This window comes from Coenobita brevimanus, chromosome 71, assembly GCF_032717465.1.
Source record: "Coenobita brevimanus isolate Jiangsu-jjx chromosome 71, ASM3271746v2, whole genome shotgun sequence".
Lineage (NCBI taxonomy): Eukaryota > Metazoa > Arthropoda > Malacostraca > Decapoda > Coenobitidae > Coenobita > Coenobita brevimanus.
The window spans coordinates 35,201,938-35,218,699 of NC_137024.1; the positions used below are offsets into that span (position 1 = coordinate 35,201,938).

The window sequence follows — 16,762 nt, forward strand, 5'->3', positions numbered from 1 at the left end:
AGGTAAATACATAGGATGAGAAACAGATGAAAAAATGTGAAATAAAGAGGTCTATTGATATAAGGATAAGAGAATGTGCTTTGATGCTATGATCATCTAGAGAGAATGGATACAAATAGGGTGGTGAAAAGAGTAAGTTTGAAGGTGGGGGGAAGTATGGCAAGTTAAGATGATGATGGCAGGGTATGGTAAATTAGAGTACAAGAGGGAAGGTGATTACTATGTGTGTTAGGGGTGTCAGACTGCATGGCATTGAAACATGGGATGTAAAAGACTGTACAATGAGACTAGAATGAAACAACACCAGTATGATCCAGTGGATACGTGGATCAAAACTGAATGGTGGGACATCCAGAAGTCATGAGAAGGCAGCTGGGAGTGGAGGGCACTAGGAAGAGCAGGACTGAGATAGTCAGGACATGATGAGTGGCTGGACCCAGGGAGTTGGGTGAGGAGGTGTAGAAGCTTTGAGATTGCAGGCATCAAGGGAGAGGTAGATGAGAAAAATGTGAAATGAGGTGGTGTGTGCAGACCTTAGATCTAGAGATATTCTTAGAGAAGTGATGCAAGACAGAATAAGGAGAAGGAATACTTTCAGATGAACCTGTCAGACCTAATTAACATTGAAAACTGAAAATTATGAAAAATGATGAGAAGTTGAGGAAACTAACTTACTGACACATAGTAAAATCAAAATAGATGGGTGAAGGATGTATGAAGATGCCCATGACAGGGATTGCACCCCCCCCCCCATTTTTTTTTTTAATGGAATGACTATACTGCAGATGTATGTTAGATGTATATAAAAATATAAAATACACTAAAACCTTGATATAACGGACTTCAGTATGCCAGAATTTACTATTATCGGACTCGAGGAGCCAACTGGACTAAATTCTTATACAGTACATCGGGAAAAGTGAAAGTCCGATAAAGCCAGAAATGGTCCGCCCCTTTGAATAGATAAACAGCGGAGGAGATACCATAACATGAGTCCCCCCCCCCTGTCTCTCTCTCTCTCTCTCTCTCTCTCTCTCTCTCTCTGTCTCTCTCTCTCTCTCTCTCTCTCTCTCTCTCTCTCTCTCTCTCTCTCTCTCTCTCCTCCATTCCTTCTCTCACTCCCCCTTCTCTCTGGTGAGAGAGAGAGGTGAAAGTGAAGGTGAAGTTGAAATTTAAAATGAAATAAAAGTAATAGTGAAAGTGAGTGTGAAGATGATGGTGAATGTGAGAGTGAACATGGAAGTGAATATGAAAGCAAATGTGAATGTCATAGTGAACAGAGAGAGAGAATAAATACAGGAATGACAAGTGGTGTCCCTTTCGCATAAACAAATGAGAGAGATAAGCATAACCTCAGTCCCTCCTTCTGTATTCCCTCCTTCCCTCCTCCTCTCTCTCTAGGAGAGAGAAGTGAAAGTTAATGTGAAAGTGGTTAAAGAGAAGGTGAAATTGAAGGGGAATATGAAAGTAAAAGAAGGGAGGGGGAAAGTAAATGTGAAGGTGAAGGGGAATGTGAAAGTAAAAGAAGGGAGGGCAAAAGTGAAGGTGAATGAAAGTAATAGTAAAGGTAAACATGAAAGTGAGAAAGTAAACTTGCAAATGAAAGTGAAAGTGATATTGAAGTTCAGACTGAAAGTGATAGTGAAAGTGAGTGTAAAGGTGAAGCATGGAAGTGAATGTGAAAATGAATGTCAGTGAACTGAAAGTGAAGGTAAAAATGAATGGGAAGGTGAAGATGAAGGTGATGACGAAGGCAAAAATATATGAAGTATAATGGAATTGCCCAGTACAGGGAGAGAGAGAGAGAATAAATACACGAATGACAAGCATGCGTCCTCGAATAAACAAATGGAGGAGGGAGTCCAGGGGAAAATCCTGATGTTGCTTCTATTGGACTTTTGCCTTTTCAGATTGGCTTTGACAGTTAGTCTGTTATGGTGTGGTTTTACTGTATAGTATGTGGATAATTTTACTCTTGGGTAGAGCCAGGATTTGAAGAGTTGGGTGATGTGTGAATTATTGTGTGGCTCGTTTCACTGGGTTGGCTGTTGATAGTTCTTTGTTCATTTTTTTTTTTTTTTTTTTTTTTTTTCACTCCATATCTTGGTAGCAATTAAGGTCAGAATGATGATGATGATGATGACAGCAATTTTGTTGAATCCTACTTGCACTATTTTTAGATAAGTAAAGGATTAGGATGATTGTGATGATGATGTAGTATTTTGGTATTGCAGACCAAAGCTGAGAGTGGAGTGCAGTTGTGCAGTGCAGTCATGGGTGTTAAGGAGCTGTGGGGTGTAGTGTCACCCATTGGTGAAGTCCTGCCTCTCAATGCACTGGCAGGCCAGGCTGTTGCTGTTGATCTGTCGTGCTGGGTGGTTGATACAAAGAGTCTTCACCTCCATCATGTTGCAAGGCCACATCTAAGGTAGTGTTTTTTTTTTTTTTTGTTTTTTTTTTAAGTGGTGTGCAGTATATGCTTTAGTGTCTCTCTCTCTCTCTCTCTCTCTCTCTCTCTCTCTCTCTCTCTCAGTTTTTTAGAAGTTCTTATCAGACTTCAAACCACTTGTTCACTTCTTCACCAAGATATAAACAAATCACCTGGGATGGCAGAACTAAACATTGTGTTGGTACTCTGCCTCCCTTCTCCATGTCATGTTTCTAGCTAGCCTGTTTCACTTGTTAATTTCATTACTTGTTTAGTTGTACAGAAATGAGTTTATACAGTCCAGGTATGTTGCTGTAGCCAGGAACAGGACATTGAATATCTACTAACCATGAACATAGCTAAGTTCTGCACAGGTGCACCGGTATGTACACTGATCCATTGGTTATCACGCATAATGGGTACCAAAATTGTTACAAGATAAAGAAAGTGCATGATAACAAATGCACAGAACCTATGGGATTTATCCTAACTGGTACCAGGCATTCCAAGTGTAAGTCCAAATTTTCCCTCTTTGAACAATTTTGACTGTTATGGTAAGTATAGTGATGCAAAAAATACCTTTTTTTTTTTTTTTTTTTTTTTTTTTTTTCCAAGTAACTGATGTCTGATATTCTTTTTATTTGCATTAATGTTATGCTGTTTGGCTAGTCATTGCAAATTATAGGTTATAATAGATAAACAGTGTCTATATACTGCCAGATGTCTTTATCCTGTAAGAGATGGCCACAAACAAATCACCTCCATGTTGCCCCGTCCCCTGCAATTTCACTGCCCTGCTTCCAGCTCACTCCCCTCTCTCTGATATACCTCTCCAGTCCATCTCTCCATCTCATTCTTGGCCTCCCCCTTCCTCTCCCCCTCTCTACCTCACTCACAATCTCTTCTCGTCAGTCTCTTCCTCTCCATCCTCTCTACATGGCCAAACCACCTCAGTGTGTTTCTCCTAACACTCCCTGTAACATCCACATCCATTCCTCATCTGTCAGTCTGTCTCTCCACATGACTCCACACACTCTTATCAAATAACTCATTTCCACAGCTCTCTCTCTTGACTTGTGTCCCTCCAACAAGGTCCAAGCTTCACTTCCATACATCAGAGTTGGTATCACAATACTGTCATGCAGTAAATTTTTCACTTCCATACCCACTTCCCTGTTTCTCATCACTGCTTTCAAGGAACCAGCAGCCTTTCTTCCTTGCTGTACCTTTTCAAGCACTTCACCCTCTAAGGTTCCATTCTTATTCATCACGCTACCCAAGTACTTAAATGTACTCACATTTACCATTTCCTCCTCATCTAACCTTACTGTACATTCAGTGACTTCATTTATCTCGAAGACCATAACTTTACTCTTCCCTACATTCACGTTTAGGTTCCTTTTCTTACACACTCTTCCAAACTCATTTGCCAAGCCTTGCAGCTCCCTTACATCTTCACTTAACAACATAGTATCATCTGCAAACATCAGTACAGGGAGTTTCCAAACACTGCTCTCTCTCACTAGGGCCACTCCAACATCCACTGCCCTACCTTGTACACACAGACAGAGAAACCTGGACAGGGGAGCCTTGAGGCAAGACAAATGTCATACATTTCTCTTTTCCCTCAGCTTGTCCGTCACTCTTTGTTCACAACTCCCTTCCCCCACCCCCCACCCCTCATCCCATTAATCCCATCCCTTCTCTTCCCTAGGCTACTCAGCTATCACTACACACACACACACACACACACACACCTGACAAGCTCATCTTCATTCTTCATAAATGCGGTTGCTCTCTCTCTCTCTCTCTCTCTCTCTCTCTCTCTCTCTCTCAGGGTTCTGTTGGAATGAATCGTGTCAGTGCAAAATATGCCTTTACTGAGAAATAAGTATTAAAAAAAAAATAATAAAACATATTTAAAGAACATATTTAAAGATACCACCTGCAGTTGGCCGGTTGGCCTGTGCTGGGCAACTCCTTTTAAGTTTAGGTCTGCATGCTAGAGAGAGAGAGAGAGAGAGGTGAGGAGTGACTGCTTGTACCCTGGGAATGACCAGCTCCCCCCCCCTCTCTCTCTCTCTCTCTCTCTCTCTCAGGGTTCTGTAGGAGTGAATAATAAGGTCAGTGCTAAGTATACCTTTACTGTGATTTAAATATTATAAAATAAATAAAACACTGGAACATATTTAAAGAGAACAACTGCCGGAAGTCCTCTCGAGACGTCAGCATGTGGAACTGTCATTATTTCCCTGCAGGCCAATTAACATCCACCTTCGTACTTCCCTACACCCTTCAGCCACAATTTTCGCCAAAGATTCCACAATATTTCTCCTCATCTTTACTTTCCAAATCAGAGCATGCCATTAATGATGATAATGATTGCACACACACACACTTCATATATACAGTATATATATATATATATATATATATATATATATATATATGTGTAAGTAATCCCTCTAATATCCGAACACCCAATATCTGAACATTCCCACTAACCAGACATAATCGTCCCAGGATCCAATATTCCCAAAATGGCCTGAAAACCGCAAAAAAATAGAAAAAAAAAAAAGAATTTTTCCCACCCGTAATTTGAACTTGGCGCGCGGGGTGCGGGACAGCTTTGTTGTGGTGCATCATTCCTCTGACGTCCGCTAGAGCGCCCCTGCATCCTCCCCACTTTCCGCCTGTCTCTCGTCGTAAGTGCATGCTTGTCGTCATGGCTGGCTGCCCACTTGCTCGCTTTTGTGGTGGTGCCTTACCTGCTGCAGGCACTCCTGCTGCTCTCGTGCCTCTCCTTCGTGTGTGTGATGATGGCCCCGCCGCCTGAGAAGAGGAAGAGAGTGGTGTTGACTCTGGAGAAGAAATGGGAGATATTGGAGAAAGTAGATGAGGGGTGGTCTTCTTCCCGCATCCTCCACGAGTTCAACCTGGCCCGATCTACTTTGTTTGATATTAAGAGATCCCGAGACAAACTCATGCAGTACACGCCTGACTTCTCGTCAAGAAGCAAACGCAATGTGGAGAGGAAGGTGATGTTTGCTCCCAAGTTTGCTGAAGTCGACCACTCCACGTTGATTTGGTATCGACAGCAACGTGCTGCTGGTGTGATGGTACGTGGTACGGAGCTGAAGGCTGCTGCTGAGAAGTTCACCAGGCTTCACGATGCCCTAGACTTCAAGGCATCCGAGGGTTGGCTCCACGTTCAAGTTACAGCATGGCCTTACCAACCGTAAAGCTTATGGCGTAGCTTTGGACGATAACGAGGATGGAGTAGAGGAGTTTCGGCACAAGGTGAAGGGCTTGATCGACAGGGAGGGCCTCACTCTCGGTCAAGTCTACAATGCTGACAAAACTGGTTTATTCTATCGCTCTTTGCCAACAAACACTCTAGCCGAGGAGACGGAGAAGCGTGTACCTGGCCGCAAGCTCTCCAAGGAACGGATATCTGCTTTGTGTTGTGCCAATGCTAACGGCATGCACCGGCTTAAGCCCGTTATTGTTGGCCGTGCAAAGCAGCCTCGGTGTCTTCGTGGGGTGATGAATGTCCTTCTTGTCGTCTGGTACCATTCTTTGAATGCATGGTTTACAGCCCAGATCTTCAAAGACTGGTTCCACTGCCACTTCGTCAAGGAGGTCATACATTACCAGACGGAGACACTGGGAATCCCGCGCGACCAGGTAAAGGCCCTCCTTCTCCTCGACAGTGCACCTGCCCACCCGTGCGACAAGGACTTGGTGGCTGAGAATGGCCGGATTAGGTGCATGTTTCTGCCACCTAATACAACTGCTCTCATCCAACCAATGGACCAAGGAGTGATTGTGGCAACAAAGCGCCTATACCGAAGGAAGTTCCTGGACGAGGTGATGGTTGTTCTCGAGGACGAGGATGAGCGCAGGGAGGGACGGGACATGCGAGGCTAGCGGACTTTGGAAAACCTTCGCCGCTACAACATCAAGTCTGCAATCTACAACTGGGCCAGTGCATGGAAGGAAGTCCCTGTCAAGACTCTAGAAAATGGTTGGTCTCGTCTGCTTCTCGGAACGGATGTGGAGTACGATTTCCTAGGTTTTGACGTGGATGACTTCCATGCACGGCTACGTACGCATGGCGATGATGTTGATGTGGATGATGTGCGTGAGTGGTTGGATGACGATGAGGGTGATCCTGGGTATCAGACCTTGTCTGATATCGAGATCGCATCTTCCGTTGCAGGTGTCAGTACCTAGCTTGAAGATTCCGACGAGGACGGCGACAATGATGTGGACTCCTCTCAGCATGACACAACTCCAGCCATCCCCAAGCTGAGCGCACTCCGGGAACACCTAGAGTTTGTTCTGGACTACCTGGAACACCCGGACTGCGACAGGGAGATGGGGCCCTTGGGACTTGTGGAGGAAGTGTGTGCTTTCAGGCAGCGCATCATCAATTGTCAGAATCGTTGTTCCTTGCGTCAATCAACAATTGACAGTTTTTTCAGGCCCGTGACCCCCGCTGTGCCCAGCCCTGGCTTCACTCCGTTGCCTCCCCAAGATAGGCCCTCATGCTCTGAGCCACAGCCCAGCACATCAGCCACGGTGGAGTCACCACTCGACGTGAGTTTGCGTCTATCTTCAGAGTCGTCTGCAGTGGGTACGCCATCACCAAGACCCAGCGGCGCACCCCTAGGTCACCTGCCAGTGATACTCTCGGACTCTGACAGTGAATAGACGCCAAGAACTTCTCCACTAGACCACACGGGAATTAACTGTGTTGTGCAGTGAAAAAAACAGTGCATTGTGTTGAGGATTTACAGTTGTGAGTGAAAAGACAATTCTTGAACTAAATTTGACGTAAATAGACTTGTGTGTTTTTTTGCTTTAGAAAATGGTTAGAAGAGTGGAAAAAGTTAAAGTGCAGAGTGCAACACTTAGTAAGTTACAATGGAGTATAAGTTAGACAAGAGTGCACTGTGAAGAGAACTGACTTCTGAGTGCGAATGACTAAGTTCAGTGCAAGACTTCATGAACAGTGTACTGCAAGTGCTTCAGGAAATCCTTCTTACTGTCAGAGTCCAAGAGGAGGCGGTTATTCATCGAGATGGCCATGGACTTGCTGTAAGTAGGCAGAATGTTTCATACTGTACTTTACTGTATTTTCCATACTATACTTACCTCAAACACCTCATTTCACTCTTTTATGTCCCTTATTGGTGTGAATATGCTATGTCTTAGGTGCTATGCATGTGCAGTAGGAAGGTGTTTTTCTGAGTTAGGCTAGGTTAGGGTCCATAAGTACCAGTCCAGGAGCCAAGGACTTGTAAGTACCCAGAATGTTAAATATTGTATGAACCTACCTCAAAAACCTCATTTTATGCTTCTTTTGCATTTATTTCAGTCTTTTATGTGCCTTTTTGGTGTGATTTGGGTCTTAAATAAGTGCTATGCATGTCCAGAGGGAGTTGTTTAGGTGTTTCTCTGAGTTAGGGTCCATAAGTACAAGTCCATAAGGTGGGGCCCAATAACCGGACAGGACCACTATCCGGACCTGCCTATGGCTCTAGTACGTCGGATATTGGAGGGATTACTGTATATATATGAGAGAGAGGGAGATTGGGGAGGGAGGAGGGAGACAAGAAAGGAGGGAAGTAGAGAGAGAGGGAGAAGATGGGGGAGGGAGGAGGGAGACAAGAAAGGAGGGAAGCAGAGGTTTAGAGGAGAGAGAGAGGTGAGGAGTGACAACTTGTTCCCTGGGAATAACCAGGCTTTCTGGGTCATGTGGTTAGGACAGGCAGCAGGTGAGGGAAGGATGGGGATGGGGGGGTACGGCTCATATGGACGAAGATTTAGTGGAAAAATCGAAAAGGAAAAAGAAACTGTCAGCTCAGCCTCAGAGTGTCCAGCTTTCAATGTCCATGACTGTACCTCTTTTATAACCCCATCCACATACAGATTGAATAACCATGGAGACATGACACATCCCTGTTTCAACCCAACCTGCAAATAGAGAAATTCACTCAGTTCACTATCCACACACACTGCAGCATTAGCATCCACATACATACTTTTCACAGCATTCAGCAACTTCCCATTTACTCCATGTATACTTAATACTTTCCACAATCCTTGTCGATCCACCCTGTCAAATGCTTTCTCCAAATCCATGAAGGCCACATACAACTTCTTTCCCTTCTCTAGAAACTTTTCCACTAAAGATCTAAGAATGAATATCTGATCTACACAACCTCTTCCTTTGCTAAAACCTTCCTGTTCTTCTCCAACTAATTCCTCTATTATTTCCCTAACTCTGTCAATAAGTATCCTACCATATACAGTACTTTTTCCATTACACTAAGATGACAAATGTCCCTGTGATTACCACACACTTCTTGTTCCCCTTTTCCTTTATACAAGGGAAAAATTATACCTGACTTCCAATCCTCCGGGACTTTACCTTCCTCTCAGGCCAATCTGCACATCTTCCACATCCATTCTACTACTATCTTTCCCCCATGCTTGAGCATTTCACTATGCGCTTCATCAGTTCCTGGGGCTTTCCCCAGTTTGACTTTCTTCATTGCTTCCACAACTTCCATCCTACTGATTTCTTCGTCTCTTCTCATATCCCTCCTTCTCCCAGCCATTCCCCAGCCACTAATATTCGCATTACTTTCATTCTCTGTGTTCAGCAAGTCCTTACAGTGTTCTCTCCATCTGCTCACTTTTTCTCTCCTCACCAGTAGAAATCTACCATTTTTATCTTTCACTCCCCAGCTAATTTCTTCAACACCCCATCTAACTCTCTTTACCTCTTTCCAGAACATTTTCTTACATTCCCTTCACTTTACACTCAAATTCCTTCCAAATTCCACAGCCACTCTCTTCTAACTCTTTCTCACTACTCTTTTCACCTCTCTCTTCCTCTCTACAGTGCATATAACTCTCTCTTCCATCTCTCAACATCCTCTACACCCCTGTTTCTCATCCACTCACTATATGCTTTCTTCTTTTGTGCCACAGCCAGTCTCACCTCTATTCTACCATGCTGTTCCTTGCACCCCCTTTCTTCTACTCTTCACCCCACATACCACTTCACATGCTGCACAGATTTCTTCTGTGAATATCTTGCACACACCTTCCACGTCCCCCATCTCCTCCAATTCATATATTCCCAATAGCTCCTCCACTTCACTCTTATATTCTGTCTTTTTCCAATTCTCCTGTAACCTCTCCACCCACCTTGTAAGAACTACTTCCACCTGTCCTTCCCTTCTTCTATTCCTCCACTTCTTTTCAACCTTGACATTCACCACCACCAAGTGGTTGTCAGAAAGTCCACTCCCCCAACCTCTATTTGCTCTTGCATCCATTACGCACCTTCTCGTTCTATCATCCGCACATACATAATGAATCATTGCCTTCCACTCATCCAGTTCACCACCCACCCATCTCATCACTTGCCACATATGCCTGTGGCTCATTTTTGTGCGTAAAGAGCGGTTTGGCTTTCACTAACCCCCTCCCTGCACAAATATCCACTAGAACACTGCCACTTTCATCCACTTCTGCAGCCACAACCCCCATCCACCTTCACATTTCCTACTTTTCAATTCTTATCTCCAGTCAAAAACACTCTCATTCCTTTCAGACTTCCATGCATGCTTCCACATTTGCCTAAAACTTTTCTTTCACTTTGGTTGCACATTCTTGCATTGGCACATACACACAACCGTCCACATGTGTAATCCTGCCTTCAATCTTACCCACACAATCCTAGAACCAACTGATCTATACTCACTTATATTCTCCTTTCATCTGTTGCACACAACATTACATACTCTCACTTTTGTCCTCTCATTCTCACCTACTACTGGGCATATACCCCATCCATGCTTCCTCTGTCTCATGCTCACCTTGCCATTTAGTCTCAGTTAATCCACGTATGTCCATTTTTAGTCTCAAGCACCTGGACAATTTTTTTTTTTTTTTTTCTCTCACCTCATCATTTGCACCCCCTTAAATTGCACGTTGCAGTCCGTACCATGTCCTTTGTCCAGTTGTTGGTCATCAGCTGTTTGTCAGTCCTGGTCTGAGTCTTCTTGTTTCTATTTTTAGTTAGATGTTTTCTGTGGAGGGGCACTAACCACCAACCCACTTGTTGACACATAGGGAACATCTGTTGTTTGGGTGTAAGGTTATCACCCTGTGTTTTAAATGATTTTCTTGTTTGCAGGAAATCATTTGGCTTGCCAGTCAGTGTGCAGCTATTCTGAAATAGAGTACCACTACATGGTTCATTCAAGGGGAATATAAAATCATTATAAAATTGCAATAAATAAAGGGCAATAAAAAGCTATAAACACTTGTTCTTCTTGAAAATCTCTGTTTGCATTGAGGGCTTGTATTCACCTGCAGACACCAGCTTACAGCACTGTCAGTATGTAACATGAGTTGTGGCCATCCTTGAGGTTTTTCCTAAATCTCCTGAGGAGCTTTCAGTTGGATCATATTTTTCAGAATATGAACAGATTTAGTTAAATGTTTTTTCCTGTATATTTTACCAATGTTCAAAACAAAAGAAGAAGGCATACAGTGAATGGCTAGCAAGTAGAGGTAGGGGAGAAGATAAGAGAGAGAAGAGAGAGGTATGTGTGAGTAGGAGAAGGGAGGTGAAGAGATTGGTGAAGGAGAGTAAGAAGATAGTGGACGAAGAGTTTAGGAGGAATCTAAGTGTAAAATGGAGGGAGAGTAAGAAATTGTTTTGGAAGGAGGTAAAGAAAGTAAGACTGTGAAAGGGGAAATGGTAGGGGAGTGAAAGATGGGATTAATAGATTGTTGGTGGAGAAGAGAGAGAAATTGAGGAGATGGAAAGAGCACTGTGAGGATTTTATTGAATGTAGAGAGTGAGAGCTCTGCGAGTATAAGTGGTTGGGGAATGGCTGGGAGAAGAAGAGATGAGAGGAGGGAGGAAGAGATCAGTAGGGTGGAAGTAGTGGAAGCAATGAAGAAGATCAAGATGGGAAAGGCCCCAGGATTTGATGGAGTGTGTGGTGAAATGCTGAAGTATGGGGGTGAGATTGTTGTGGAGTGGATATGAAAGTTGTCTAGATTGGCTTGGGAAGAGGGAAGGGTTCCAGAGGACTGGAAATCAGGTATAATTGTTCCTTTATACAAAGGAAAAGGGGAGAGAGAAGTATGTGGTAAACATAGGGGTATTTGCCTCCTTAGTGTTACTGGAAGATTATATGGCAGAATACTCATTGGTATGGTTAGGCATATAACAGAGGAGCTAGTTGGAGAAGAACAAGGGGGATTTAGGAAAGGAAAAGGGTGTGTAGATCAGATATTTGTTCTAAGATGTTTAGTGGAGAAGTGTCTAGAGAAGGGAAGGAAAGTGTATACTGCCTTCATGGACTTGGAGAAAGCTTATGACAGAATAGATAGGCAAGTTTTTTTTTTTTTTTTTTTTTTTTTAATAACAGAACAGGGGAAGGAAAAACAAATGAATAAAAAAAATAATCCATACACCAGGTTACTGGGTCCTCTGTTCATAAAATATTTGTAACACTTAGACTTGAACAGCTGTAGATTGAAGTTTGGAGGGAAACAACTCGGGGGAAGTGAGTTCCAAAGAGTTGCAGTTTGGGGAATGAAAGAATATATGGAGTGGAGAGGAAATTGTTATGCTGTGAAGAGTATGTACAAAGGAACTAGGGCTACGGTGCGAGTGGATGGTGAGCTGAGTGAGTCCTTTGATCTAAATGTGGGACTGAAACAGGGATGTGTGATGTCTCCATGGCTGTTTAATATATACATGGATGGGGTTGTAAAGGAGGTGCAAGGTAGGGGAGTGGATGTGGGGGTGGCTCTAATGAATGAGGGTGAGGTGTGGAAGATTCCAGTGTTGCCATTTGTTGATGATACAATATTGTTGAGTGAAGATGAATGGGGGTTGCAGGGTTTGGTGAATGAATCTGGGACAGTGTGTAGGAAGAGGAATCTGAAAGTTAATGTAAACAAGAGTAAAGTTGTGATGTTTGAGAAGAATGAAGTTACAGAATGCACAGTGAGATTGGATGGTGAGAATATGGAGAATGTGAGTGCATTCAAGTACTTGGGTAGTGTGATGAGTAAGGATGGAACTTTGGGGGATGAAGTGCTTGAAAGGGTATAGCAGGGAAGGAAGGTTGTTGGTTCACTGAAAGCAGTGATGAGAAATAAGGAGGTGAGTATGGAATTTAACCCGCCCCATCCCGACGTTTTCTGGGCAGTGGTACGCCCCAGTCCCGACATTTTTGGACCTTTTTTTTTTTAGGCTCAAACATTCGCTTTTGGTGAGAAACATCGAAAATTCATAGAGAAATTGCTCACCTGAGGTTTAAAATACTCGATCCAGGTACGAGTACCTCCTTACCTGAATTACTTGAGAGGAGCTTGTGGAGTGACATGGAGGGACAGGTTGACAAATGAAGAAATGAAGGAACGTTGTGAGGTGGATGTGGATGTGGTTGAGAAAATTAGGAGAAATACACTGAGGTGGTTTGGACATGTGGAGAGAATGGAGAATGAAAAACTGACTAAAAGGGTGTATATAGGTGAAGTGGAGGGAGGGAGAGGGAGGGGAAGACCAAGGATGAAGTGGAGGGATTGAGTTGAGAGGTATATGAGGGAGGAGGGAGTGAGCTGGGGGGAGGGCAGTCAAACGGTGGGTGACAGAGCGACTTAGAGGCGTTCTGTCTGCGGCCACCCTTTGTGGGATTAGGGCGTCGGGCTGTAGATAGATAGATCAATTTTACCAATGATAGGCAGTTTATAGGATAACTACCTGTATATGGGGAAGTTTTGAATAGGGCCAGAGCTAACTCCAGCCTAACCTCATGACTTTTATCTTTGAAAATGCATGGGGACTATTCAGTGTATTTTTTAGGGGGGGGGGGGAAGAAAGCATCTTATATGTCATGCAATATGGTATTGCATTCCTTACACCGTATAGTTTGTAGTACATTGTAGAAAACAGTTCACTGCTAAGATTTTACTGTTGTGCCATTCAGTCTTGCTAGGTTCTGATATAAATTTATCTTTCACCTAACAGTTCAGCTCTGCGCATCTTGACCGGTTTTCATTTGTTACAGGAACTTAGTTTTCCGTACATTAGCACTTCTTGATGCTGGTGTGAAGCCAGTGTTTGTGCTGGAAGGTGATGCCCCAGACCTCAAGTGGGAAACAATAAAATCACGGAACCAGAGAAACTTCAGTGGTACAGCAGGAACTCAGAATATATCAAAGAAGACAGGGAAAAGGTCTCACTTTAAGTCTGTTTTAAAAGAGGTAGGTCCCCATCATGTTAAATGTAAGGGAGTGGAAGTAGTATGTGTGTTCAAGAATGTAAGATATTCTGTGATGGATCCATGTGAAACAAGATGAAAGGTAGTGAAATGGATGGGTAGGAAGCAGCAAAGTAAGGTCAGTTATGTGTATGTATAAATGCTGTAAAGAATTTGCCTTGTGGATGAGTGATGGGGATGCTCACCATCCACTCACTTGATGTAGTGCTGCTGTCGGGTGTCTGCCCTTTCCTCTCCTCCATCCTTCTTTCCTTCCATCCTCTTCTGTCTTCCTTTCCTTCATTCTTTCCTTGTCCTGCCTACGGGTAACTTTACACTCCCTCATCTGTCTTTCTTTCCTGCATTATTTTCTGCCTGTGGGTGACTCTACACTGAGTGACAAGCCAAATGGTTTCCTGTACACCAGGATACCACTTACTGCCCTGGGTGGTAACCATATAACTATATTTTGGCACCTGGTGGTTTAGTGGGTAATTATTGCATTCCAAGTGGATTGAGCCATTGAAGGTTTATATCCAAGGGATGGTTGGGGTTGATTGCTCATGTAATGCCACTCAGGGATGAGTGAAGCTGGTCACTCTCATCTGAAATGTCAGGACCAACTGCCTAGCCCTGGGCTACTACGCTCCTCATGGGGCAATGTAGGATTGGATGATGGATGTATGAGTGATAACTAAGAAAGAGGAATGAAAGGTTTGTCAGGTTTGAGATTAAGGCGGTGAAAGTGGCACCGATCATTGCTTAAGCACTTTGCAGAGATGAGGAAGAGAGGTCCTGGGACCAGCACGATGAAGTAATAAAGGCTGATGCTCAGGAGTCATAAAGTGTTTGTATTGAGGGACCTGAATGGGAATATTGACACTGGCCAGTAAATGAAGTAAGGAGTTGTTATGGACTGCCAGGGGAGGAAAATAATGGACAGCATCTGCAGGATTTAGTTAGAAATGGAGGTTATGCATAATTATTTATGTTTCAGTTACAAAGAAGCACAAAAACATACATGGTATGGAAAGGCTGGAGAGAATGGTAAAAGAAGCCTGATTGATTACGTGCTTGTAAAGAGAAGAGTGCTGGGAAATGTCCCTGACACAAGCAGTGAGGGTGATGTAGAGATTTATCTGATCATGTGGTTTCAGTATGCAAGTTAAAACTGAAAGGAGCACGATGGATAAAGGGAGAGAGGCATACTTAGAGTGAAAGACGGAAAGTGGAAAAGCTCAGAAACGAGCAGTGGCAAATTAATACTGTATTAGCTACATGTACTGGTGGAGATATGCTCAATGATTTGGTAGCATATGGATTTGGAAAACTTGTGGAGTGCAAATAGAAGTGTTTGGTTAGAAATACTGTGGCTGTGTTTGTTGTTGTGAAGATAGCAGCTACAGTAGTAAGAAAATACAGCTTGGTGTGCCGTGGAGGTTGAACAAGTGTTGGAGGAAAAGAGAAAGTGGCTAGGGTGGATGCAAGCCAAGGATGCAAATGAAAAAAGGAGGGCATATACAGTATAGTGTAAGGAGCACATAAAGAGACTACAAAAGAGAAAGTGAAACAAAAGAATGATCATATTGAAGGGAAAATGAACTTCAATTACTGTACTGAAATGGGCTCTATTTGGAGAGAAGAAAATTTAAAATTGTGAGTGGAAAAAAGTGGTCAGATTTGAGGAATGAGAGCAGACCAGTACTAAAAAACAGAGGGCAGAAGGAATGGTTATTTTGAAAAGATGATTAATGAAAATAGTGAGACCAGATCAGGAGCAAATATGTTTGACTTTGGCGGTGCACGGAAGACGAATGTAGTGCCCGAAATTGTGGTGTTGGCAAAAGTGAAAAAATGTTGTGAAAATGTTTAAGAATCAGAAGACATCAGATGTTGGTGAGTTTTGTGCAGAGTTGATTAAGTGTTGTATAGAGTGGAATGATGTTTGTATTGGAAATATACAAGAAAGCTAGGATGAGTGGAATTGTACTCATGGAGTGTATGTTGTGCTTCTGTTTAAAAGGAAAGATAAGTTGCAAAACTAGTGATATAAGTGGACTGAGTGTTGTAGGAGAGGTAGCTGTATGGAAGAATAGTTACATAGAAGGCAAGGAATACTGTGTATGAGATTGCTGGGTGAGTGACAAACAGAATGGTTGTAGGAGTGGAAGGAGATATAAGGGCCAAATAATAGTTTTAAGACAGCTAATGGAGAAAGGATGAGAGAAGGACTGTCAGATATTAAGGCATTGATGAATCTGGAAAAACCACGTGTCAAAGTGAGTAGAGGATTATAGAAGGTTTTACCTATGTATGATGTGGCTAGGAAATTACTGAATGCTGGAAAAAGAGTTTATGGTGGTACGAAGCATGTGCTAGAGTAGGTGGATTTGTAAGAGTGGTTCAGTAGGTGGAGTGAGGAAATGGTATGTGAAAGCCCCAGGGCTGTTTTTTATATATGGTATTGGTTGGGATTATTGAGAGAGGTTAAAACTGGAGATGTGGAGAGAAAGATGGAAAAGGTAGTGAACAGTGAAAGGTGGAATATCACATCTGATGTATGCAAATGATGCTGTGCTACTTAATAGTATTGATTAAGAGCTTTGCATATTGGTGCAGAGTTTTGTAGATATGTGAAAATTTTGTATTTAGAAATTACTCTGACTGTAGATTAGTAAAATGTTGGTTGGCAAGAGATAAGAGAGCCCTCAGTGTGATGTGCTGGTGGATGGAGAGACTTGAATTGACAAGGGAATTTATTTACCGTGGTGCAGTAATGGAAAAGAGAGGTATGTGTGCAGAGGAAGAGGAACATAGAGAAGAACAGGGAAGGAAAGTGACTGGTTCTGTGAAAATATTGACATTAAACAGAGGTGTAAGTGTGATGGCTGCAAGAGGATTGCATGAATATGTGTTAGTGTCTGCATTAACATATGGGCATGAGACTTGGGTATGACATAAGCACAAAAAATCAAGAGGAGTAGTATTGGAAAGGGACTGTTGGGGAACATGTGGAATATGAAGA

The 16,762-nt window shown here is 43.0% G+C and overlaps 1 protein-coding gene across 1 annotated transcript in view; it reads left to right on the forward strand.

Moving 5' to 3' along the window:
- Positions 1-2,273: 2,273 nt before the first annotated feature.
- Positions 2,274-16,762, forward strand: part of Gen (XPG-like endonuclease) — a 114,407-nt gene continuing 99,918 nt past the window's right edge. Inside the window, 2 exon segments of the mRNA XM_080277845.1 lie at positions 2,274-2,428; positions 13,546-13,741. Of these exon segments, the coding sequence (XP_080133971.1) occupies positions 2,274-2,428; positions 13,546-13,741 (351 nt within the window).